Here is a 27,588-nt window from a genome sequence, read left to right as displayed (position 1 = left end):
GTTCACAAAGCTCACCACACCACACTCATAATCCAGGAACACCCCCACGTGGCCCAGAGGCCTTTCTACATATTGAGGCGACAGTGGGGAGGAGCTAAAGAGACGACACTGGTTGTCCTCTTTGATACAAAAGAGTAGAAAAATCCCCTCTGAGTCAAGCGCCATGTCATTCCTCATTGTCCAAGAATCATCGCAAAATCCAAGGGCCCAGTTCCGACAGTTCCCCACATCCACCTCCCAGTAATGCTGACCACAGGTAAATGTCTGGGCTCCCCATGCCAGAAAGTATTTTGATCTTGTTGCATTAGTGACAACGTCAGGATGATCGCGACTGAAGAGCCAACGTCTCAGATCTTCAAACAGCGGCATGTGACAGGTCGTTGTTTCATTTTCAAAAAACATGGGCACTGCAGGAGGAAGGAAACAGTCACATTAACATGGAGGGTTACCAATTCCTGATGGACGTGGGCTTTATATCGTGTCTGGGTTTCTAGCTTTCCCTGGAAACAAGGGCCAGGGCAGTGAGGAAGCTCTAGAAATCTACTGTATGCCAGGGCCTGTCTTCATAATGAGCAAATCATTAATGAGACAAAATAGAAGACATTTATGAATTTTCTTAAAATGTATAAAGAAGAGGGATATTGCTAAGCTCTGGTTTTTTTCCTCTGAAACTTTTAAAATTGGGACATCATTAGTAATTCACAGTAACAGAAAGGAGTAGCCAACTTCTCTTCTCAGAAAAGAAGAATAACTCTAAATAATAGTAATTCCTAAAGAGTGGTCACTTTGCCTCATATTTAAGTATTTTTTACCAATATATATCAAGATAAAATAACCGGAAAGAAAAATCCATGTCTTTTACAAGTAGAATGTTTGTGAGAATTTTCAGCAAATGTAATTTTTGAGAAGAAAATTATGCAATAAGTGGTTAGCTTACTTTGTGGGGTTGTGTAGAAGTATTCATTTTCTGTTCTTAACACTATTGATTTATACAAAGTATTTTTGTATTATGTGAATAAAGGATGTACCGTGTAAAGCGCCTTTATTGTGAAACATTCTAGAAAACAAAACTCTCTGCTCATCTCACAGCCAGTAATCACCACATAACCCGAAACCTGGAATATACTGAATGTTCGTGGAGATTTACATGTTTCATACAGTTAACACCAAATCTCAGCATGATGCACACATCAACTATCTTTTCCTATTGCTTACTTCCAGGTAGCTTATCATAAACTATCATACTGGGTTTTTCTCCAGATATTATTTGTTGGTCCACATATATCATTTTTCCACAAAGGCAAATTGGGTTACAAAATGCCCAGATATGAAATCATCAATTGTACAATGGAGCAACATAACCCATAGACACTAGCTGAGGAGAACGTACGGCTATCCCACCAAAGGGCAGTCTATTACCAAGAAAATGGTTGAGTCTATCAGCCCCGTGATGGGCCATGAACTGAGCCGTGGATCCACAGGTTGGGGCATGTGCAGCTGCACTCACTCCTGCAAAAAAGAACAGTCAGTTACTCTTTCTGAGTTCATTTTCATGACAATGGTGATATTTAATCTACGTCCCAGTGAAGATGCTTCATTAAAATTCTCATAGTTAGCATCGTAAATAGTTATGAATGTAACTCCACAAACTAGGAAACTTAACAAATATCCATTTATTTTATGAAGAGCAAACTAAACCCAATTCTACCTCCTAACACTTTGATCCTGGCATAATATTTCAGGATCTGGTTCTTCACAGCCAAGCAGGGGTTCTGCAAAATGGCTCGAAACTGAGGACATTACAGAAGGGCACTTTGATTTTTAATCCACACTGGTCACCACCGAGATGCTGTGTCCATATAAGCACAGCAAGGGGGTGAGGAGCTTAGCCCGGGCAGAGATTCTGCTCCCAGGTCCCAGCTTCCGTAAGTGCCACAGACAGCCTTTCCACGTGAAGCTGGAGTCAGCCACGTGCTACGTGGGAGCCCAAACCCTACATGGTCCTCCCCCCGCCCGCCCCGTGGCTTTCTCTCCCTTCTCCCACTTTATGCTTCTCGGAAACACCTATTTCTCCCACATAAGCCTGTCACAGCTTTGGGCCACATCCTCAATGTGTTCTTACGTTTCTAAGCATTAAAATCGCAAATGGCGCTTTGTCTACACGCAGCTTGTGCACAGAACTGCCAGCCGCACGGGCTTCCACAGAGCCCTGTCCAGCTCCACCTTACACAAAATGACAAACGCGTCTCTACCTTATGAGACATGGAAAAATAAATATATTATAAAATGGGTTCTATTATCATAATAAATTATGCTCCTATTTCAGCACCAATAGCCTGATTACTCTTAAACAATTCTCAAACTTTTAATATAGGCGTAAACTTACCTTTTTAAAGTGTTTTCAAAATGCTGCAAGAGAAACAGAAAAAAAAAAAAACAACTCAGTATATGCCGCAAGATTCGCAGTAGAGACCTCATTACTTATTCCCAAGAGTGGGTAAGCCCCAATTCCAGCAAATTGTATCATGTACACGGAAACAGAAAGAGAAAATGAACTGTATAGATTCTGAAATTTCTCATTTTTGCCAGGTCCACATACAAATCCAGAGTCTTCAAACAAGCTTCTCGGGGCTGTCCATCAGTAAGTGAATGTATATGACAACTTGAGAAGGAGGTATTCTCTAGGATTGTTTTTAACCTGCTTTTTCAGACTTGGGTTCTTATGTATGGCAAGAATACCCTTTGGACTTCTGCATCACCGAGACAGGTAAAACCCCTCCCACAGCATCACAAAGCATCACTGCCAACGCGTGACGGTAGACGAAGAGATTGTGGACGTTCTCCAGGCAGCCCCGTGACTCTCCTCAGTCCTTACCTGGAGCAGCTCCACGTCTGGTTCATGACACGTTTTCTTGAGGTCCTCATACATTCCTCTTGGGACTTTTCCCTTTTGGTCCATGCTGTCCTCACTTGCTCTGAGTTGTTGTAAAATCTCGTTGCTTTCTTTCTCCATTCTCTCTAAATAACGTCTCTCTTCCTCGTAAAGCAAGTGGTACACCTTCCGATATTCAGCACGGATCATCTCCCTCCGCAGAGACACATAACCCTGCGGTGAGTGGGTTGTTTAGATCACAGAGCAGGCTCTCCCTGTCTTATCATCTACTGTTTCTCCTCTGACATTTAGCAATTTGGTGCTTTCTTGAAAACAGAAATTTAGGGACATCTTTCTGCCCTCTGATCCCCTTTTCTGCTCATTTGGTTATTTTTTGGCACTAGAAGTGAAAACTTGACTCTAACTCCTTCCCCCAAATATCTATGTTTTCTTAATAATAGGTACTTGTGACTTAATAATTGTCCTGCCTAATATGCTAAGAATCCTCATTACTAAATCCATTTCATCTCTTGTATGCCCAGATATTTTAGCTACAGACTAACTCGCTTTCTGAAAATAATAGCAAACATTACTTCCTAGAATAAGATAAGACCTTTCTAAAATGTTTGCTTCCATATCCACAAACTGCAAGCAGACCAGAACCTTGTGTGTATGAGTGCAGCTTAACTCATCCTGCCCAAGGCTCTACACCCCCTTTCTTAGCTGACTTCCACATGTCCTTAGAGACATTGGTCAACAGACAACCACCTTCCAGTATTAATTCCTCTCTTCTCACTTTTTTTCACTTTATCTTTCCCTATTGTCCTCCCAACATTTAAACGTGGTTTGTTCATGCACATAGTTTTGAAATTAAAACAAACGTACTCGGTTGACCCGATGTCTTGGCTTTTGTGGTGTCATTGTTACTCCAAAAAAGCCTACTTCTTGTTCACAGGTATACATTCACTGGACTTGTTTATGGAACTCTCAATCATTCTTCCAATCAGTGAAATCTCTCTTTTATTCCTGTTTTAATGAGATTGCTCTTTATCTCCCCAGAACCTTCTTTGCTGAATCCACATGAGTTGTTACATGCATGTTACAAAGTTCTTTATATTTCATCAGTCCTTCTTGCTATAAACCCTGCATACCCTGGGCTTCAAGGAAATCCCTGTCTCCTGGTTTCTTTCTAACAATTTGCCTTCTCCAGCTACTCTTTCCCAGCTGGAGTTACTAATACAGGGATTTCCCAAGTTATCTTTCCATGTGAAAACTTTTTAATTTTCCTTCCAAAAATTCCCATGTGAAAACCCTCTGCTCCAATGCCTAAAATTTTTCAACAATTGTGAAATGCCCCTGTCCCATCCCAATCTTTCACAGACTCCAACCTTACGCATCCAACTGCCTACTGCACATTTCTTCTAGGATATCTCACAGGAACTTACAGTGGCACATTTCTCAAACTAACATTATCTTAACCCAAACCAGCCATACCTCCTCCATTTCTAACCTTGGTGATGTTCCCATTTCAAATCAAAACCTGTCTCATTTTTAAATTTTACCCATTTAACATTCCACACTCACATCACATTTTCTGGCATTTCTCTACCATAAAGGCTATCCCTTGAATCCCTCTACTTCCTGTTATCTGTGGTCAACTCATTCCTGATCTTTCCTTTCAGGATTCCTGAACAGTCTCATATTTGCTTTCTTGATGTTCATTTTGAGGTCTTCCAGTCAGTATTGTCTTCACCCTGCAATCTAAATGAGCTTTCTAGAAAAGAATTGCGATAATACCTCTTCTTTGCCTAAACCCCTTTAGAAGCTTTTAATTGTATTCAATATGCTTCAACTTCTAAACATATATTAGATGAACCTTCAACAAAATGGTACCTAATTATCTGTGCCTTTTTCTGTGTTTCACTTGTATCCTTCTCATTACACCAATCATATTGACCTTCTGTATTTTAAATGAGTTTTTATTCATTCTACATGCAGTCCATCCACTTAACATGCTTACTTCAACTATGCTTCTCATAAATAGGTCACACTTGATTTTTAGATCTGACTTCAAATATCTCTACTATCACTCACTTTCCTTGATTGTCTGCACAATGGAGAAGTACAAGCACGTGTGGGGAAAACCTAAGTTTAGTTTGAGATGTGTATAATTACCTCTTCCTAAAAGCTATTTCCCTGAATAATCATATACCTTGATTTCTGACCTCATGCAGGTGTCTGGCCAAAGTGACCTTCCACATTGTCTTTTCTGATCGTCATATTGAAAATTCAATTTTGTCAAAGCTACTTTCCTTATTTATTTTACTACTGTATTTTTCTTAAAAACACTTATCATGATGATTCATACTCTAAGTTTTCTATTTTGACTTGTTAAATACCTTTCCCAACTGCCTCATGAGCTCCTTGAGTGCAAAGAAATCTGTTGCTTTTGTCTATTTCTATATTGGCCTGGAACAGTTACTGAGATACAGTAGGCACTGAATATTTCAAAGAAAAAATATCCTTAAGGATACCTTTAAGTAATGAAGATAATTTTGTTATATCACCTTGTCATTCATACAGCTCCATTTTGATTCCTTCAAGGTTCTTTAACAGTGTTTGTTTATATTTCCATTAGGAAATCTTTACTTCCTCAGAAATATGGATAAACTTTGTTTCACGTCTCCTATTAGTAGAGTTTGATCCATATTTTTGAATCCACAAATGATAAATCTACCTTCCTCTCTCATTCATTAGGTCACATTTTGAAGTAACCAATGTTACATTTCCAGCCATCTCTCAACACTGCATCTCTTATTTGTTAACCAATATGAACTTTATAGGACCTCAACATCTTCAGGATTCTTCTAGTTCTAGGCTTCAACCTTCACATATTTATCTTCTTGATATCCTCATGAATTTACAATTTCAAATTGTCCAATCATTGGAATAATCAGATAATATCTTCTAGACAAAGATTTTTTTTTTTTTTACTTTTAAGAAACCCCATATTTATCTCATGTACCAATTACTGTCTCTCATGATGATAGTGATTTTCCTATACCTGTTGATGTGTTATGGTGTTATGCAGGAAATAAAATCTTTTAGCTGGATGTTTTGATTTTAGGAAGAAACTAACAAAATGACATACTTCCCTGTACGTGGTTAGGTGGAACTGGTTTGCTATTGATTACCCACTCATGGAAGACTATTAACATTATGATTTTAGCTCAAATTTTTATTGTATAATCACTGTGTTAAAAGCAGGTACTAAAAGGAATCCCTTACTTATGTCCCCTGTTCTGAAGTTCCTGTTTTCTTTTTTTTGATTTCTCCAATTTTCTTGTGTCTTTTCCCACACAGACCTCATTTCTTACAGGAGCTTTTGCTACAAAAGGACCATGAATGTGAGCATAAGAAAAGCTGTTATTGAAATTTTCATCTCCTAACAGATGGAGAGGGGCAGGGAATGCAAGATACATGATTACTGAGAGGGTAAAGTGCCAGTACCTTTCATTGCTAAGCCCAATGTCAAATATGGAGGACTTTTATAACCACAGAATAAAGCTACAGTTGGAAAGGGTGTCTCACCATGGAGGAAACTGGCCCTCAAACTTTATGTCATTAATACAATTTTAATTAATTGAAAACTGTCTCAGATTTTAACTATCCTGTTCCTAGTTATTATCTCCTAATATCTTATTATTTTAACGAAGAGACAGTGTTTCTAAGTCGACTCCATTAGTTGAGGCTTTGTACAATCATGGTTATCATGGACAATAATCATTCCTGAAACTAACATATTTGTCCACCTTGGTCTTACATTGAATTGTCACAGTTTCTGTTCAGTATGATGCACAAATAAAAATTATCTTTATTTCCTAGCCTCTCAAATATCAGATCCCCCAGACTCTTAGCCATTACTTACCCGGTATTCCTCAGCAGTCCAGTCAGTGCAACAATGTCTGTGGGCCTCACGTTCCTTCAACTTACAGCACAGCAAACAGAGCAAGTCCTTCATAACCTCACAGAAGAAGTTCTTTGTTTTCATGTGTATCTCACACATCTGTTTTGCAGAGCTCGGTAAATGGTAAGGTCTTGCCCATCTGACAAGGAATACATGAGTATTCAAAACAATGTTGGTTTTAGAGTTCATTTGATGGGATGTTTCCCTGAACACAGGGTAGTAAGGAGGATGATAGGCTTCCTCCTGGAAGATAGAAAGATAAGGCATACAAAAGCTGTGCCCACAGTCTATAGTGACTGGGTCTATGAAGTACTTCACACATATGGAGCAAAGTGAATTAATTCTGGAAGATGTTGGAATCCATATTTATTAAGAGAGAAAAGAAAGAGAAAATTAGTTTGTCATGGGCTTTGAAAGAAGTGCATATTCAAAACTTTTAAAAATCCCAAGAGGCATAAGAATTATTTTCTTTGTGTATGTATGAATATCCTAGTATATACAGCAGGACATGCTATGTATTACATATACCAGATGATGAGGAACAGAGTCCTCATGATGTAACTTATTGATTTGTCAAACACGGCCTTCCTACCAGAGTTTCAACTCCCTTGTACAATTTCAGTTTTGTTTATTCATGTCCTCTTTTCTAAATGGACCTGAGAATGTAGTACACATCCAATCACCAGCCACAGAGAGTGGGTCAGATTTCACCTAATGCAATCATCCTTATCCCTTTGCCAGGGATTCATTATAGGCCACTTGACTCTGTTTAGCTGATGAGATTTGAAGGAAATGCTATTAGAAGGATTTTGTAAAATGTTTATTGGCTCCTGAGAAGAAACATTAGGAAGAGTCAACTGTTTCATGTTCCTCTGGATGGTGTTTGAATGTGATGCATGAGACTGTCATTTTGTGACCACAGTGTGCACGTGCCTAGAGACCAAAGCATACACCATGAGGATGACAGAGAAATGGAAGACCTGGGTGTGTGACAGTGTCATCAGGGCATGAAAGTAAGTAACTCTAGGATCGACCATCAATGCATGTAAGAAAAATTAAGGAAATAGAAAAATAACTTTACAGTCATCATAATTAATCACCTCTTCTGGAAAGAATTATAAATGGATATGAAAACCATTGGCTAAAGCAGTACTCACCCAAAGATTGTTTGTTAATAAGTTCCTCACTTTATTACCAACTAATATATTAAATCATTTATTGAAATTTTTAAAAGTATGTAATTTTAGTTACCATAAATTGTGACTAAATATTCAATTATATGGTTGCTGTTATCTTTCCCATCTGGAAGAATTTGAATGAGAGGGGCTGTATATATGGAAGGTTGAAAGCTTATTGTGGGTCCAAAATAGACATGAGGGGAGTTATTACTTTACTGAACAGTTATAAAACAAGCTTTACAATACCTCTTTGAAAAATAGGTAGCAATGAGACAGTGATGCCTACAGATATATTTATGAATAACAGTTTGTGGGAAGGGATTTATGGCTTTCTACTTGATGAACACACAAGTTTCAGTGACATGGAACATAAAGCCTTCCCTCAAACCCCCCCATCTTGAGGAGATGGTTTGAGGGACAGGAAGAAAGTTGAAAGTTTAAATTTGCCCTGTGTAGAATGGCCTAGAAACTGGCCAAGAATCCATTCTAATATAATCATTTCTAGATGGATAACATTAATGATAATATTAAAGTGATAATAGTAGAAGCTAATACTGTTTTCTAATTCTGGACATGACTCCTCTTACCTGGATTGCCTGTTTTAGTCTTCTTAACAATAGTAACTTATTTTCTATTTTTACCAACACTTTATGAGGAAGTTGGACATAGCATGAGTAAAATAAGTTACTTGTCTAAAAGTCACACATTGAATAAATGATTGATCCCATACTCAAATATAGATCTTACTGACAGAAAATGAAAGAAAAAAAAACCCTACATTTTGGTGTCCAAGATGAACACTAAATCAAGAAACATTTACTCATCTCTGAACTGTACTGACAGTAATCTATTATAAGATATCATGATAGTGGAATTTAGGAAACAAAACAGATGAACCTATGGAAAGGGAAAACAAGAGAGAGAGTGAAACAAACCATAAGAGACAATAGAGAACAAACTGAGGGTTGATGGAGAAAGATGGTGGGGGATGGGCTAGATGGATGATGGGCATTAAGGAGGGGACTTGTGATGAGCACTGGCTGTCGTGTATAAGTGATGAATCACTGAAACCAATACTGCACTGTATGTTATCTAAATATAATTTAAATAAAATTTTAAAAAGAAAAGAAGATAAGATATCATGATAAAATACACAATATTCTGGTATTCAGTGGATCAGAGTTTAAAGGATGATATAAAACAAGTTTTTTTAAAACAGTAAATTCTTTTAATGAGAAATGTGTAATGTGCCATGGAAACAGAGAAAAGAGAACCATCTGATAGTTCACCTTTGGTGACACAACCATGCTGCACGCATTGATACTCAGTGCGCACAAAGAAATTTACTTGTCTTAATGCCTAGCATATTTAAGAACATCTCCTCACAGTCTACATTATTTTTATTTTCATTTATTTTTATTTTTATTATTATTTTTTAATGCTTAGCTATTTTTGAGAGAGACAGACAGACAGAGGATGAACAAGGAAGGGGCAGAGAGAGTAAGACACAGAATCTGAAGCAGGCTCCAGGCTCCAAGCTGACAGCCCATAGCCCAACATGGGGCTCAAACTCATAAACCGCAAGATCACGACCTGAGCTGAAGTCAGACGCTTAACAGACTGAGCCACCCAAGTGCCCCAACAGTCTACATTATTTTTAATAAAAAAAACTTGACCTACTTTATTATTTTTTAATTTATTTATTTGGGAGGGGGCAGAGAGAGAGGGAGAGAGAATCCCAAGCAGGCTCTGTGCTATCAGTGCAGAGCCTGACATGGGGCTCCATCTCACAGACTGTGAGATCATGACCTGGGCCAAAATCAAGAGCCAGACGCTTAACCAACTGAGCCACCCAAGTGCCCCAAAGTTGACCTATTTTAAAGTAAATGTTGTATAGTTTGTTTGGATCTTATCTACTACCTTCATTTTGAAAATTTCAAAGCAAGTCAATTTATCTCCTCCATCAACCCTAAAACATTCAAGACATTAATGATTTTAAAAAGAGACTAATAATGTACTCATAATTCAATTGGACTTATTATCTAGAACTCCAGTTCTCTATGAAATGATATATACCTCAAGTCAACATGATTGTCAGCAGCAAATGATGACTGTGTTTTAAGATACAGATTTTTCTTGACTTACTATGGGGTTACATCTGAATAATGCCACTGTAAATTGAAAATATCATAAATTGAAAACACATTTAATACCCCTAACCAGCTGAACATCATAGCTTAGCCTCATGTACCTATAAGTGCTCAGAGCACTTACATTTACAATTGGGCCAAATCAGCTAATACAAAAGTCCATTTTAGAATAAAGTGTTGGAGCATCTCAGTGGCTCAGTTGGTTAAGCCTCTGACTTAGGCTCAGGTCATGATCTCACAGCTCATGTGTTGAAGCCCCGCGTCAGGCTCTGTGCTGACAGCTCAGAGCCTGGAGCCTGCCTCAGATTCTGTGTCTCCCTCTTTCTCTCTCCCCCTCCCCCACTCACACTCTGTCTCTCTCTGTTTCTCAAAAATAAATAAACATTAAAAAAAAATTAGAATAGGGGCGCCTGGGTGGCTCAGTCGGTTAAGTGTCCGACTTCAAATCAGGTCACGACCTCGCGGTCCATGAGTTTGAGCCCCGCGTGGGGCTCGGGGCTGATGGCTCAGAGCTGATGGCTCAGAGCCTGGAGCTTGCTTCAGATTCTGTGTCTCCCTCTCTCTCTGCCCCTCCCTCATTCATGCTCTGTCTCTCTCTGTCTCAAAAACAAATAAACGTTAAAATTTTTTTTTAAAAAATTAGAATAAAGTGTCAAAAATCTGCTGTAATGTATTGAATACTGTACTGAAAGTGAGAAGCAGAATGGTCGTGTAGGTACAAATGATTTAAGGGCATCAGAGGTCAACCGTCACGGTCGCTGGCTGACTGGGAACTGCGGCTGCCTCTGCTGCTGCTCAACGTCACCAGAGAACCATTAGGGCTCCATTGCTGGCCCGTGAAAAGACCAAAACACAAAATTTGAGGTTCAGTTTCTACTGGATGTGCAACACTTTCTCATCACTGTGAAGTCAAAAAATCATTAAGTCCCACCATCTTAAGTTGGGGACTGTCCATAAATTGATTTGGCTGCACTCAAGAGTCCTTATTTTCATGTTCAGTGGATGCAGAGAACCTTCCTGTATCTAAACTTCCTCATAGGGAAAAGTAACAGTCTTCTCTAGGTCACTCCAGTTCCTAAACACTTGACAATCTCCCTCTGAAAACTGAAATCCAAGTCTGAAGCTGAGAACATTAAGAGACATTTCAAACACTCAACCTCACAATGAATGTTTGTGGGATAATTCAGCACATTGAATCCACCGGCATTTTAAATAGACCTGAGATACAAACATGTACTTAAATATGCACATACACAGAGCATAACATGAACAGCTTGGTGGGCATGGATAGATGACTTAGTATCTACAGAAAAATAATACAATTAGCATATATTTATTGCTTTACCTACCAAACTGCAAGCTATCTGGTGCCAAATTATTTTCTGTACCTCACGATTATATATGAATAATCAACGCACACAAAAATAACAGAGGAAAAATAATCATACTAACTCAAAAAATAAATACAAAGAGAAGAGGTTGCATCCTCATAATGGACTAAATTTAAAGTAATGAAACAATTTCTACTATTAAATTCTTTGGAAACAACCTAAACAAACAGACATGTGGATTATCGTTCCTAATTTTAAGAGAAAATAACAGAAGTTGCTTTCATGAATATGAGTACTCACCCGTGGTTACTGGTAATGGAGATTTCCATTCTTGTTCCGTACGTGATTCCAGTAAAGTCGGTTCAAGGATTAGGCACTCACCTTTCAGTAGCAGTAAATTTCTGAAGCCAACTCCAACTCCAGCCAACTCCAAACACAAAGATTCTACGAAATAATGAACTCGGCCCTTTGCCTGATGTTTTATAGTCTTTGAAGACCACGCCCATTTACCCAAAGTGCTTCAGTTATTGAATCTTGGGAAAGGTGTTGGGTTACATGATTCGATTTTTGCAGCCTGGTAAACACACCCTGAAGATTATGGCTGATAGGAAACCTTCTTAAACCAACTTATTCAAACTTCCACATTCGATCTCCAGTAAGAAGCCACACCTTGAGTTAACCTATGTGATCCATATGGGTCTGTTGTTTCTAAAATAAATGGATCCCCAAAATATATTCTTCCTATCTGCTTTTAAGAAACTATATTACAATCCTAACTGCACCAACCCATTACTACACACTGTATTTGGTTATCTGTGTGAATCTGTATGCATTCCTTTTTTTTATGTCAACAAGTAATAGTTGTTTTTTTTTCGCTACTTTCCTGATATTTTTTCAGAAAGAAACTTTATCCACATTTGGTTTATCAGTACAGTGTGATCAAGCCCCTGGCCAATAATACCACTTGCTGGTCTGGCAGAACTATCCTTCTACTGTTTTATGGATCGTGCCAACCTCCACTGAACTAAAATTCTCTGAAATTTTATATTTTTCAGTGAGTCCTCCACAAAATTCTTCCCTTTTAAAGGTTGTTTTCTTTTTGGAAACACAGTACTGTTTTTTTTTTGTTTTGGTCTAAAACTGCGCACACAATAGCTTTTGCTGGTTTTTCTTTAAGACTCTGCTTTTTTTCTTATTACCTCACATATTTTCTCGTATACTCCTTTTAATATTCAATACATATGCATAATTGAAAGATTTATGATCTTTTGTGGATTTAATGATCACACAGTTGGTGTGTACTACATGATTGACTCCTAGAAGGCATCATACACATTTTTTAAAATGTTTATTTATTTATTTTGGGGAGAGAAAGAGAGAGCACAAGCAGGTGAGGGGCAGAGAGAGAGGAGAGTGAGATATAGAATCCAAAGCAGGCTCCAGGCTCTCAGCTATCAGCACAGAGCCCAACTCGGGGCTCAAACTCACGAACTGTGAGATCATGACTGACCTGAAGTCAGAAGTTTAACCAACTTAGCCACCCCAGGCACCCTAGGCATCATAAACATTTTTGTAAAAGAAATGCTATATTTTCTGGTAATTTTAGGCAACTATCAAAGTTTTCTCCATCTTGACTAGACGTGCATCCTATTCAGTCTTTTAAAAACATTTTCATGTTTAGTCAATGATAGATTTTGGTGCTTCACCCAGGGTAGGATCTTAGAATGAAAACACTCTACTTTCACTACATCAAATGATCAGTTATCGCAAATCTGCTCTTCTAATGTAGGCCATGGCTAAAAAAGCGAATTATAGTCTTCAGATTCCAAAATGTTTTTCTTTAATATTATCTTCTCTTGGAAATTACATATCAAAAAACAAAAACACATTTACCCTTGACACCCCTTCATTCTCTTGTCTACCCCTGCACATACAGCAGTATAGTAAATGCTTTTTACTTAAATGTAAGTTTCTTGAGGAAAAGATCATGAATGATCAACTTTTGCAGTGGTATTACCCAAAATATCACCAGGTCTATAGTGGGATGTGAAACCCTTTTTGTTGCCACAGTTCTATGGCCTGGGAGTGTGGAGGGGGGTTAACTCTGGGAGAAATCCTGCTTTCAAGGCTTTATTTTAAACAGTGTAAAGTAGGACCAGAGAAAAAAATTTTAAGTTTATTTATTTATTTTGAGAGTGGGAGAGAAAGAGAAAGTGTATGCATGTGTGCGCAAGTGGGGGAGGGGCAGAGAGAGATGGGGAGAGAGAGAATCTCAAGCAGGCTCCGCACAGTCAGTACAGAGTCCCACGGATGCTGGTTTGATCTCACAACCTGTGAGATCATGACCTGAGCCAAAATCAAGATTTGGATGCTTAACCAACTGAGCCACCCAGGTGCCCCAGGACCAGAGAAGTTTTTAATCTAGGCTGAATCTACCCCCCTGCAGTGGGACAATACCCTTCTGAGTACTCTACCCTATATCCTGTGTAGTGTAAGGACTTTCTGCTGTGGGTGAGGGGAACATCAACTATTCCCAGCCCTGTGAGAGCTGCAGGTATTGTTTCATGGGTTTTGTCATCTTTTCTTGATCAACTATTTTCCTAATATGACTTAACTGATCTGCACTCAGCTATAGATTCTAGCTGTGTGCCCCTTTACAGATCTCTGTGTGTGTGTGTGTGTGTGTGTGTGTGTGTGTGTGTGCAGCTCTCTTTTCAACCAGTACTCAGTCCTGGGAACTCCAATCACCTTGAACTCCCTGAACCCACAACTCCACTCAGGATTTCCTGTCTCAACACTGAGGTCTAGAAATCGCCAGGAGGTAGGCATGGATCTACACTGGATCGCCTCATTTCTTTCTTCTCTGTGCTGCCTGTTGGCTAATGTCTGAAGGCTGTTGTTCTACAGCTTTTTGTGCTGTTAATGTTGTTATTAATTGAGATAAAATCGGAAAGAAATGTAAGTGATGAATCACTGAATTCTAATCCTGAAACCAACATTGCACTACTAAAATTTAAATATAAAAAAAGGAAAGAAAAACAAAACAAAACAAAAAACATTTTTTCAGAGAAAATAAATATAAAAATAGGAGAGGCAATAAGGTTCCCACTACTCCCTTTTGCTTAAACATAAGTCTGTGGGAAGACTTATAAACTAAAATTTCAAATTTTTTAATGGATATAGAGGGTTTATTTTTATAAAACATTTTTGAAAATGTATCAGTTTTTATCTTCAGTGAGTGTTGGTATTGTGTCTCTTTCCTTCCTTCTTTCTTTCTTTCTTTCTTTCTTTCTTTTTCTTTTTAAGTGTTTTGGTTTTTTGAGAGTGAAAGCACAAGAGGGGGAGGGGCAAAGGGAGAGAGAGAATCTTAAGCAGGCTCCACACCCTGCATGGAGCCAGAGGCAGAGCTCAATCTCACAACCGTGAGATCATGACCATGACGTCCTGACCTGAGCCAAAGTTGTGAGTCAGATCCTTACCTATCTGAGCCGCTTGACCCACGGAACCACCCAGGCACCCCAGGTATTGTGTCTCTTTCATCAATATTGCCCATTTCATCTAAGCTGTCGAGTTAGTTGGCACAAATGTGCTTCTAATATTACCTTCTTTTCATTAAGATGTCTGTTGATCTCCACCTCTTTTGATATATTTTAGTGTCTTCTCTTTCCCTCTCCCCTCCCCCCCTTCCCTCCCCACCAGGGTGTGTTTGTGTCTGTCTGTGTGCTTAGAGCTGCTAGGCTTGAGAAACAATGACTCCCTTTGATTTTTACTGTGTATTTATTCTCCTGAGTGAGTTAGGTAAGCAGGCTTTGGCAGTGGTGGAGTGGGGCTAGGGTCTTGCATAAGAGTTTCTGGAAACTAGGTTCTAGGCACTTATAGTGTTGTAAGCACTGGGCCCCACTACAAGGTGTCGGGGTATGTATGACAAGTATCTCCAATATACCCATTATTAGGAAGTACCTGATGGGAAGAGAATCCAGTATGGGTCATCACTAAATACCAGATTCTACTCAGAAGGGAAAGAAACAGGGAATGTACAGCTTTTTGAGGATAAAAGGGGCAAATGTCAGGCCTTTCAAGAAGAGGAGGCCAGGAATCTCCAAGCTCTTGGCCACACAGGTCCATCATGACCCTGTCCCCTGTCTCATCTAGTGTACCCTCAGGTGTGAGACCCTCCCATGCAGGGAATGAGTACCCCTGGCACAAAGCCAGCTCCCACCTCCCTTGTTGGGGGCATCAGGAGCTCCAAATCGGACCTGTCAAGCATGTCAAGCAGGTACTGCCCAGAGCCTTTGGTAAGAGTTCTCAGATTCCTTTGAGTGCTGCCCATTCCTAGGGATTCCTGGGCCCTGTCGGGGGGGGGGGGGGGGGGGGGGGGGGGGCTGGAAATACTCTCCCCAGATTTCACTGATCTTTCTTGGGTGTGGAACATCCCCCACTGTACCCCAAGTGCCAGGGGTCAGTTCCCCTAAGGAGAATTCATTCTGGAAATAAATGCGACCTAAGCCTTTAAAATCCTCGGGGCGCCTGGGTGGCTCAGTCGGTTAAGCGTCTGACTTCAGCCAGGTCACGATCTCGCGGTCCGTGAGTTCGAGCCCCGCGTCAGGCTCTGGGCTGATGGCTCCTGTTTCCGATTCTGTGTCTCCCTCTCTCTCTGCCCCTCCCCCGTTCTGTCTCTCTCTGTCTCAAAAATAAATAAACGTTAAAATCCTCAAAGGGCCAGCCACCTGATGTCTGCACTGTCACTACCAGACATGTGGCAAGGTAGGGACCCTGGTTTTGGCCCAAAGCCCAGCACAGCCCTTGGGTAAAGCCAGGGCCTGGGCTCCAGGAAGGTGCCATCCAGGGTCCCGCATGTGTCTAGAAGATTCAGAAGTTAGAGCCACTGAGGCCAGAACACGAGGGAAAAATCATTTTTCAAATAGGTAACAGCAGGGTGTGGCAGGAACTGCAAGCCACTTCTCCAGTCTCCCTGCGGTAGCTTCCGGAATTGTTAAGAGAGCCTCCCTGCCTGTCCTGCTCAGTGCAGCGCCCTTGATGCCCTGTGGGGGGCGCGTGGCTCTGTGACTCCAGCACAGGCATGAGAGGCAGCCCTGGTCTCCAGCTTCTGGAATAGCCACCCTCTGGCCTCCAGCTCACCCTCTGCCTCCACGCGAGGTTGGGGAAATGTTGGACCCAGAGCACCCAAACCTTGCCTAGAACCCCCCCCCACCACCATTGTAACCCCCCCAGACCGGTCCCCCCTCGTCCTGCAAATATCTCTCATCTCAGCCAGGAGAGTTGCTTCACCTCATTACCAAAACTTAATATATTAAGTTTTAAATGCTTATCTGATGGTAGTGATTGTCATTTTAATTTTATGTCTCTAACTATGAATGAGGTTGAGAAGATCTTCACGTTTATTGCTTCTCCTGTGAAGTAACAGTTTCAGATGTTTTTCCTAGGGGGAAGGCGCTGTCTCTATTTTTCTTCCAGATTGGAAGGAATCTTTACATATTTTGGATATTCATCCTTAACTAGTTTTATGTCTTACAGTATTTTTTTCTCATTTTTTTCACTTCCATTAGGGTGTCTTTTGAGAACAGATGTCCTTAAAAGTTTTGTAGTTAAATTGATCAGTAGTTACCTTGTTTAAATTGTGTTTTTTGTTTCTTCACTGGGAAATCCTTTTCTAACATAACCAAAAAGAACCAAAAAGATATTTTCCTGTATTCACATCTTTTAAAATGATGAATTTGCTTTTTCATATTGAACGTACCTGGAATTAATTTTTTGAAGTGTCACAGAATACTCACTGGGAAGTTTCTCTTTTGTAATCCATTGGCAATGCCTACCTATTCAGTCAAAAATCACATTTCCATATAACAAGTGAGTCTTAGGTTTCCTCTTTGGTTTCTGTGGGTTTCTTGTCCATCTCTGTACCAGTGTCTCACCTCTTAATTGTGTGTCGAGACCATCACATTTGTCACTGATATCTCAAAATGCCTAATGATGTTTTGACCCATAGAAGAATGCTGCTGTACTATTGCCAACATCCATATTTAGTATAAAGTGTATATGCATAAGTATCTAGTATGTATTTGCATGTAATACATTGCGATCTTCTCATCACGTATTTCCAGAATTTGAAATACACCCAAAAAACAACATACCTAAAAATCTGATTGCAGTGTCTTTTTTGAGTGATCTTCAGGAAAATAAATTAAACGCACTACTTTTTCAACTACATACATAATTTTTTCAATGCTATGTGGTATCTGAATTTTCCAAGATAAAGAAAAAAATTTTTTCCTCTATTTAAGTAGTCAAGAATCCAGAAATATGACTATCCAACTTTGTTTTTGAAGTCCTCAACATTCTCTTTAGGATCTTAATCTCCACTATTATACTTTCTTCATTAAAGAATATTTAATCAATATTACTGAATCAAAGTGTGTCTAGTGATACTCTAGCTCTCAGGTGTAAGAAATTTACTCGGGCTTTGTATCTGTAAACAGCCTCATTCAGTGTTTCCCAAAGTTTGGCATTCATCTGAATTACCTGGAATGACTGATAAACCACAGATTTCATCCCCCCTCATGTAACATTTTTGATTCTGTAGGTCTTGAGTTTGAGCTCACAACTGGTATTTGAAACAAGGCTCAGGTGATTATGATGCTGAGGGAGCCGAATAAAATTTTGAGAACCGTAGACAGTCTCTTCTTAATTCCCTATTATCCTCAACATTTCATATCCTCTATTAATCTATGTCATTTTCAATGGTTGACAGAATTCCTTCTAATGGCTATTCTCAATTATTAGTCAGAAATGTGTGGAATCATATGTATTTCAGAACTACCTTTCAGATATGGACTATGGCAAACAGAGTATATAGTATGTAAACTGTACCAATTATTGGGTAGTATAGTGTAGTCAAACCCTGCTGCCAATAAGGCAATCATGTTACTCATTTATGAATTGGCTCATTCATCAAATATCTGTTAAATGCATGTTATCTCCTAGACACTAGGTTACCTGCTGGGGTAATGAACACTTTCTATATTTCTTGCAATTTCCACTACTGGAAAAGATACAGTCAAATATATTTGGAGTTCATATAAAGAAAGGCCTATCTTGGTCCTGACGGTTAGGGGAGATTTCCCCCTAAAACAGATTTTTATTTGTCTTCTGAGGGTGAACTGAAGTGTAGGACATACTAGATTAAGAGATGGGAGAAGAAGTTTCAGAATGACATGGGCATTGTAGATAACCAAGTCTGTCTATGATGGGCAAACTCTGTGTTCCTACTTTACACCATTGAGCTGGAATCACACACTCGTGTATTTTTGTAACTCCAGCAAACTCCCAAACCAGGTGTGCAACCACAGCATGTATTCTAGATAAGTGGGCCACAGAGATGATTTTAATTTACAGAAGATGGAACAAAACAAAAGATGGAATCAAAAGTCAAGGAACACATACCAACTGGCCCAGAGATTTCTTTCCTGACTAACACTGGGAAACTGGACAGGAGACTGTAACAATTATCCTTTCACACATAAAAGAAGAAATGTATCCTCAGATTCCATCAGTGGGCCATTCTTCCTTATCCAAGAATCCTTATAGACTCCTAGAGCTTACTCCCAACAGTGGCCCACATCCAGCTCTCAATACTGTTTTCCAGAGGTGAAGTCATCATCCATAATATGTCTTGATGTTCTCCACACAGGACAATAGTTAGATCTTTCAGAATTTAAAGATGCATCTTGACAGTCATGCATACACCTCAAACTTCTCACACAACCAGTTTGATATCATGATCAGTTATTTCTTTATTGAAGGAAATCTCCACGATGGAAAGAAAAGAATATTCTAGTCAAAACCAGTTTAAAAATTCCCAGCCCATTTCTGAGTTGACTTAATATCTGAATTCATATAAACTATCTGTGATTTCAAAATTTAAAAGACAAAACATTCAAGCTTTTTGTTCTTGTGAAATATTTCTTCTCTTAGCACAAAATATTAATTTCTAAGTCATTTTGCTTCCAAGAATGCCCAGATCCAAGTGACTCCACTTTAAAACCTAAAAAGGGGCACCTGGGTAGCTCAGTCAGCTACACATCTGACCCTTGGTTTTGGCTCAGGTCATGATCTCATGGTTCATGAAATCAAGACCTGCATTAGTCTCTTTTGTGCTCACAGTGTGGAGCCTACCTGGGATTTCTTTCTCCCTCTCTCTCTCTCTGCCCCTTCCCTGTTCTCTCTTTCTGAAAATAAACATTTTTAAAAACCACCAAAAAAAAACCCAATAGATTTTTAAAAATTAAAAAAAATAATAAAACCAAAAGAAAAAAAACCAAAGAACAGTTCTTAAAGGAATCAGGAAAAATACTAAGCAATTCTTCTACATATCAACAGTATTAATATGAGTCTATTACTAAAATGCCCCCCTCAAATTTAAACAAAGATATTTTTCCCCTTGCAATTTCTCTTGCAAATAAATCTAAATGATTGAGAACAGAAAGTTGTTAGTCTTACTTGATGGTGAAGTCATAGGTTATTCTGATAGAAAAATGTACATCATGTTTTAGTAAACTGTGTTTGTTACTGTTGAGATAAGTGTCAATTTTTGGTCACCTGTAACCCTAACTTTAACACTCCCAAATTTTACTTACTATTTTAATTTTTATATTGTGAAGGTGCTAATAAGTGCATCCGCTCTAATGAAGTCAGTATCAGTTTTGTTTAAAATCAGTTGATAGTAGGGGCACCTGGGTGGCTCAGTCGGCTCAGCGTCCGACTCTTGATTTCTGCTCAGGTCATGGTCTCATGGTTCATTTTCTGGGATCAAGCCCTGTGCGCTGACAGTGCAGAGCATGCTTAGGATTCCCGCTCTGTCTCTCTCTCTCTCTGCCCCTTCCCCACTTGCACGTGCGTGCACACATTCTCTCTCCCTGTCTCTCAAAACAAATAAATAAATAAATATTTTTTAAAATAAAAAATAAAATCAGTTGATAGTAAAAACAATAAAATGGATAAAGAAGACTAAGATATAGGACAAAAAAAATAAGCTATAGTAGATGACAGGCATGAACGTATATTTGTATACACATATAAGATTTCTGTGCATGTTTTGGCCTAATATTTGTGGACTATTTATGTCACTTCATAAAGAGGGGCTCTTTGCAATAAGGCAAGAGGAACATATTCATTTCCCAAAAAAGGGGAGTGAGGGTTTGCCATTCAGTTCAGTAATTTGTTCCAAAATCCTGTTCAAGAAAGCACTCCTACTATGTGCAAACTAGCCTTATATTGATAAAAAGAGAATATCTCCTCTACTTTGATACTCTCGGGGCACCTGGGTGGCTCAGTTGGTTAAGCATCTGACTTCAACTTAGGTCATGATCTCATAGTTAATGAGTTTGAGCCCGAGTGGGGCTCTCAGCTGTCAGCACAGAGCCCACTTCAGATCCTCTATACTCTCTCCTCTCTGCCCCTCCCCCGCTCTCTGTCTCAAAAATAAACATTAAAAAAGAAAAGGAAAAGAAAGTTGTTTTAGTAACAAGATACTTTAGTCAGAAAGGCACAGATTACAAGAATTCCATGGTTTTAAGCATGTTGATAAAATTATTTGTTTTAATATTATTAAAGTTTTTGTAGATAAACAATTGAAAGCAATTACCGTAACTAAATATATACTAGGCAACTAAAACCTAACTTCTATTGCAGCTGCTTATACATTGACCCAATGGTGACCTAATTATCACATTAATTACCTTACTAGTTAAATCCATGCTTGCTAGTGATATGGGTTCCAGTTGCCAAATATATTTGTATACTTGCAATAAATGAATAAAATTCCTGTAAGAAAGCTTTGTTGCGTAACCAGCAGGCATAGGCCTTTCCAACCCTCTTCCTCCTGTATGAAAGAGTTTTGGTGAGTATTGTTTTGTTAATTTCCTCCAAAAAGCATGCACTTCAGGACTTTGATCCAATCTATAGCTGCAGGGGTGAGTCCTGATTGGTCTGAAATATCAATCAATAATGTGACTAGCCAGTGATTGGTTTAACAAGGGCAGTTCACTAAGCTCATCTACTTTCATTTAAGTGTCAAAACCATCCAATCATGATTTCTTGTCTAAAATTACACTGCTACTAAATGTTGGAGCCAGAAATCCCACCTTTGACCCAATAAAATCAGTAAGCCATTACTCTCCAAGACACTACAATAGGCAAAAGCAAGCAATCTGGGCTTTCTAAGCAACTGAATTAATTAAATCAACAAGAATTTTCTGATAAGTTTACAGTTCCAAGAACAGTCTGTCAGGTTGGGGATATAATGGTTAGTAAAATAACATCATTATAAGAGATAATAATTTTTTTTTTAATTGATGAAGAAATCTATACAACGCCACTCATCTGTATGTCTTCTGTCCCTCATCCATGATCCAGAAAAATGCCTTTATTGCAACCCATTGATTAAAATGCACAAAAATGTGCATACATAAGACAGTCATAAAACTAACATCTCCTTGATGTTTTTTATTTCAAACAGAATCTGTCACCGAAATCAATTTCTGAATATGAGTGTTAACAGGATTAATCTTTGTAAAATTGGACCAGATTTCAATTTGAATCTTCTTACATGAATATACTAAGTTTTTTAGTTTGCCTTCCTATCTTTATTACAAACACACTTGCATTGAAAACCAATTGTGAAGGAGGAGAGAATGGCAGCATATTCTAAGTCCTTAGGAATTATTACCAAGCATTCCTTGTCATGGTGAAAAGATTTAACAATCATGTAATTATAATCAGCACCATAAAACATATCATAATTTAAAATTTTTGTTTTGCAAAAACATTCATTCATTTCTGTTCCAAGTGAACACATCGTCCCTCTGATTTCTGACGTTTCTGCACAGTTACCAGTGTCACTTTAAGGCAAGCCCATTCGTTCTTGCCATCTCTAACTTTATGTCAGAAAACTGACGTTTCTGAAATCATTTGTCAACAGTCAAATACAAGTTATTTTCCAAATTATCCAATGTGTTATCTACTTGTAAATTACCAAGTATTTCCTCTAGCATACTTGCATATTGCCATTTGTAGAACAGAACGTAATATATTTATACAAAGAAAATAAGATTGTCCTAACTCATTTTTACGATCTACACAGAATAAAAAATTACAAGACTGGAAACTAATTTGTGAGTCTTTATAATCTATATAAACAGCCAAGGAATGAGTAAAACAACAGACCAAAACTTAAGCACCAAATTATTCCAGAAATATATAGCAAAATCAGATGACAAAGTAGCTTAAGTTATGAAAAAGATGAAGGAATGGAGTCATTTTTTAAATTTGAAAATGAAATGATTTCATAGAAACAAATGCACTTTGCTGGTACATTAAACTTATGATACTGTATTTGCTTTATTTTGAGAAGAGGCAGGAACTCCTCTCATGTAAACTGTGTTCACCAAGGGAATAGAGCTATTGTCTCACCAATGTTTGCTGTAGAAGTAAAACTAAGTCATTCTTGCAATCATGATCTCCTGATAGCCAATTTAACTTTGATCATATTGCTTTCACAAATCCTCTGTAGTTTTTGTTTAGAGATTACATCTCCCTAAACCCAGAATTAAGTATAACGATTCACATTTTGGTATCAAAGGTCACCTTGGCCTCAGTAGACTAAGAAGAACTTGAGCAGCACTAAAAGGATTTAGATAGCCTCCTGATGATGAGAAACTATCAGATCCTAGACCACGAGAAAACACTGAAATTAACACTGAAGAGAAGGACCTACATTCAAATACTATACTGAAAGATAGTCAGATGTGTAAGCAGGAATGGGAGAAGAATGTGGGGACCCAGAAACCCAGACAAAAATTTGCCATGTGCACATTGTTTAAAATTAATGGCAAGGATAAACCAACAACAGGAGGGTAATTTCAGTATATGGTTTCTGGAGACTGAGAATGGAATTATTCTAATCAAGGACAGAAAGGTACATCTTCCATTGGTCCTGCCTACTGCAGAAACCTAATCAGGGAAGAGCTTCAGGGATCCCAAACTAAAGGCTTTGCAAGGGCAAAGTAAGTTTGTTTTGTTTGTAAGTCTGTGAAGTTGGCTGGACTGTGGGAACTCAGAAAGTTACCCATTTTCTAGTAGAGAACCCAGAGAACACAGAACTCCTAACCCAATTGGGTGGATCTTCCTATAAGCATTGATGAGACCATTTACACAATCATTAGATGAGCACACCCTTGTTAGTAGAAGAATCAGTACTTTTTTCTTTAAAAATAAGTAATTTAACTATCAGCAGGCTTAAGACTTTTCTAAGCGGGTGTAATATGCCTAGTTAACAAAAATTATGTATGTAAGTCTTTCCAGTTTACTCCTGAGCTTTCAATTAATGTTATTGTTTTGACATTTACAAATTTATAAACTTATTTTATTTATTTTATGTTTATTGTATATATAAATGGGGATATCTAGAGGGAATGTTCTAGATTTCATGTAGTTTTATATTTGGTTTGGCCCTAAAACTTAATTGGAAAATCTTGTTGCAGTATGGTAAAAGGGACTGAGGCTTCAAGATGAGAAACACGGGGGTGCCTGGGTGGCTCAGTAGGTCAAGTGTCCAACTCCTGATTTCTGCTCAGGTCACAATCCCAGGTTTATGGTATCGTGCCCAAAGTAGGGTTCCTCGATTAGCATAGAGCCTACTTGAGTCTCTCTCTCTCTCTCTCTCTCTCTCTGCCCCTCTTTCAAGTTTCTGAGCTCTCTCTCTCTCTCTCTCTCTCTCTCAAAAACAAAGCAAAACAAAAGAAAAAATGTGAACATAAATTTCAACTCAGAAGTGGGCAATTTTCCATTTCTGGTTCCATTTACATTGTTACATTGTTTACATCGTTAAGGGTGATTAAATTATGGGGGGCGCATATCCCAAGTGGGTTGTAATTTTCTCATTCATTGCTTCTCTCTCTCCTCAGAAACATGGACCTCCCCACACTTTAGGACTTCCAGAAATAACTCACGTGCTAAGCCTTGAAAGTGAGAAGGTTTGAGCTCCTGCTGAAGTTTCTGAACTGCTAGGACCAGATAAGTGCCCCAAGAACTAGAAATGGCATTGTCTAGAGGCCGAGGTCACTGGTCCAAAGAAGACATTGTGAAGTTACTGGACCGCATGGAGACTAACCTTCCCTCCAATGACAGCCACACATTCAAAACAACCCAGTCACAGATGGACTGGGAAAAAGTAGCTTTTAAGGATTATTCTGGAGAAATGTGCAAACTCAAATGGTTGGAGGTTTCTTATCACCTGAGAAAATTTCGCACTTTGACAGAATTAGTCCTGGAAGCCAAGGAACATGTTGAAAAGCCTGACAGAAGCAAAAAATGTAAGAAACATCCGGACTTGCCCAAGAAGCCCCTGACTGCTTACCTTCGCTTCTTCATGGAGAAGCGGCCTCAGTGCTCCCAAAAATATCCCAACCTGAGCAACCAGGAGCTGACCAAGGTCCTGTCTAAGAAATACAAGGAGCTCCCAGAGAAGATAAAGCTCAAATATATTCAAGATTTTCAGAAGGAGAAACAGGAGTTTGAGGAGAAACTGGCTCAATTCAAGGATGACCACCCTGATCTATTCCAGAACCCCAACAAATCGGATGTAACCAAGAGGAGCCCAAACGGGGCCCAAAAGAAGTTTCCGAGTCACGTGCCAGAAGTGAAGTCTCCCCTAGGAAGCTGTTTTTCCAAGAGGATGATATTCCGTGGAGAGCCCCGAAAGCCCCCCATGAACGGATATGAGAAGTTCCACCGGGATTTGTGGTCAAGTAGGGAGCTGCGAGATGTGCCCCCAAGGGAGCGCAGGGTGGAGATTGGCAGGCGCTGGCAGCGAGTCCCGCAGAGCCAGAAGGACCATTATAAGCAGCAGGCTGAGGAGCTGCAGAAACAGTACAAGGTGGATCTGGATGACTGGCTCAAGACCCTGTCTCCTGAACAGTATGCTGCCTACAGAGAGGCGACCTATAGTAAGTGTAAAAACATGAGCATGAGGGGAGGCCCGGATCCCAAGGTCAGACGGACAGATCTGCAGTCGCCATCAGCAAGGAGTCTGCAAGAAGGGCTTGGACAGGAGTCAGGGCTGCAGCCTCCGGAGACAGAATCACCAGAGACCACTGGGGGCAATGCTCATGCCTCTTGGGGATCAGGAGAAGATGAGGAAGGGATGGAAGGGGAGGAAGGCAGCAGCTCCTCAGACTCCAGCAGCGGGAGTGGATGCGAAGATTGTGAGTTTGGGGACAGTGGCTCCAGCACATCTTCCTTAGGTGACTCCTCTGATGCGGACCCCAACTGAGTTTTGTTCAGCCACTAAAGGGCGGGAAACAGAACTTCCCAGCAAAAGTCCAAGGCATCTGTGTCAATTGGAAGGGCTCTTCTCTCTGTCCCTTTTCATTTCCTTCCTTTTTGCCTTTCCTCCTCAATTCAGAGGAGGACTGGTTGGAAAGAGGGGATCTGGTGCAGTATTTTCTGGCTCCCCTCTGTACCCCAGATCCACCCCCTAGAAACTCCATGCACTGAATGCTCTTGGAATAAACAATGAGATGACAGAGCTGTGAGAACACTGGATTAGACTGTTTCCTGAAGTGAGACGTTTTCCTCTCATCTGCATGCCACAGCTGGCAGAGGACGCCTAGGAGCCTGGGTGACCCTGACATTTCCTGTGGAATCGTGCCTCAGGACTCCTGCACCTCATCTGTGATGAGGAAGGAGCAGGAGGCACATATGTGTATGTATATCGAACTCCTGTATCTCCATGAGGCTTACTAATATCAAAAAATAAAAATAGGGAACTCAAGACAGAAACATTCCTTAAGATAACTGTCCTTATTAAAGGGAGCATGTCACTGGCTGTGATGGATATGGACACTGTATTTCCAGAGAATACCAAAATTCTAAAACACTTAAAATTGCCAATGCTTGCAAAATATATATTGTTTTATTTTAGCCTCAAATATAACTTCGTGATTTTGCTGCCATAATGTTGCTTTCAAATCTTAGTTGACTAAGTTTTAAAATGTATTTTCTAAAAGTAGCCATGAGTTGATCATTGTAATGGTTTCATGATCAGTTAGTTCAGTTTTCTCTTCTTTCTACTTTTGTGAATATTTAGTTTTTTTCTATGAATAAAATATTGAAAGCAGAAAAGAACAAATCTATATTTTTTTAATCTTTGAAAAACTTCATGATTTCATTTGAATGAGCGCCTCTATGGACTCAAGGAATTATGATTTGGATCACAAATCCTCTAGGTGGTTTCTGCATTCGTTCCTGGCAGAAGCCTAAACTCCTTCCTCCTGCTCCAGGCACAGGTGAGTCTCAGCTTTAACATCCAGGATAGATGGATGGATGATGGATGGATAGATAGATGAATTAGATAAATAGATAGGTAGATACATACATACATACATACATGGATAGATTATGGAGACACAGACATAGATGTATATACTCTTCTCTTCTCCTGGCCTTTCTGTGAATTCTTGTCTCAGTATTATATTGTTGTCATTATTTATCTTATGGTTATGTTTGGAAATGTATTTAAGGCTAGTGTCCTCTAATTATACTCTTTCCTCCCTGTATATTCCTGGATGTTTCCATATTGTGTTCTCATGAATATTAGTATCATAGAATTAGTCATATTGTTTTATATGAAAACCATTAAGGCTTGAGGGTTTAGGTAACCAGGTGCCTTAGTGAATTTTTGTTAAGGGATTTTCTAAGTAAATGATATTTAGAAAATAAAGGCAATAATTACAATTTTATACCTCTAATTCCTCTTTCTGAATGTGTTGGTTGGAATATCCAGAACAATGTTAAGTCAGAGAAATGTATGCCTGTCTTACTTCTGAATTTCAAGTTGATAGAACTTGCAATGACAATTATGCTGACTAATATTTATTTGAAATAACTATAATGTATTCAGAAAATGCATGTTTACTTACATTATTGTTCTTCTTAATCCATAATGTTAATCATTGTTTAAAAAATCATTTATCTCATGTATCAGTGTAATTTCTCCATGGCTATATTCATACTG

The 27,588-nt window shown here is 39.0% G+C and overlaps 2 protein-coding genes across 2 annotated transcripts in view; one reads left to right on the top strand and one right to left on the bottom strand.

Annotated features, from left to right (window-relative positions):
• Window positions 1–1,439: 1,439 nt before the first annotated feature.
• LOC122201176 (tripartite motif-containing protein 51-like) overlaps window positions 1,440–27,588 on the bottom strand; it is a 56,700-nt gene continuing 30,551 nt past the window's right edge. The window contains exons 3-6 of the mRNA XM_042907117.1: window positions 6,801–6,978; window positions 2,876–3,106; window positions 2,387–2,409; window positions 1,440–1,509 (exon numbers count right to left, since the gene is read on the bottom strand). Of these exons, the coding sequence (XP_042763051.1) occupies window positions 1,440–1,509; window positions 2,387–2,409; window positions 2,876–3,106; window positions 6,801–6,938 (462 nt within the window). The 5' untranslated portion in view covers window positions 6,939–6,978. The remainder of the gene's footprint in view (window positions 1,510–2,386; window positions 2,410–2,875; window positions 3,107–6,800; window positions 6,979–27,588) is intronic.
• UBTFL1 (upstream binding transcription factor like 1) lies at window positions 24,598–25,845 on the top strand. The gene has a single exon (XM_042904550.1). The coding sequence runs from the start codon at window positions 24,610–24,612 to the stop codon at window positions 25,843–25,845; it is 1,236 nt and encodes a 411-aa protein (XP_042760484.1). The 5' UTR covers window positions 24,598–24,609.

The sequence above is a fragment of the Panthera leo genome, chromosome D1, assembly GCF_018350215.1.
Source record: "Panthera leo isolate Ple1 chromosome D1, P.leo_Ple1_pat1.1, whole genome shotgun sequence".
Lineage (NCBI taxonomy): Eukaryota > Metazoa > Chordata > Mammalia > Carnivora > Felidae > Panthera > Panthera leo.
The sequence above is the reverse complement of the archived record's forward strand: the minus strand, read 5'-3'. Positions and strand labels throughout refer to the sequence as shown.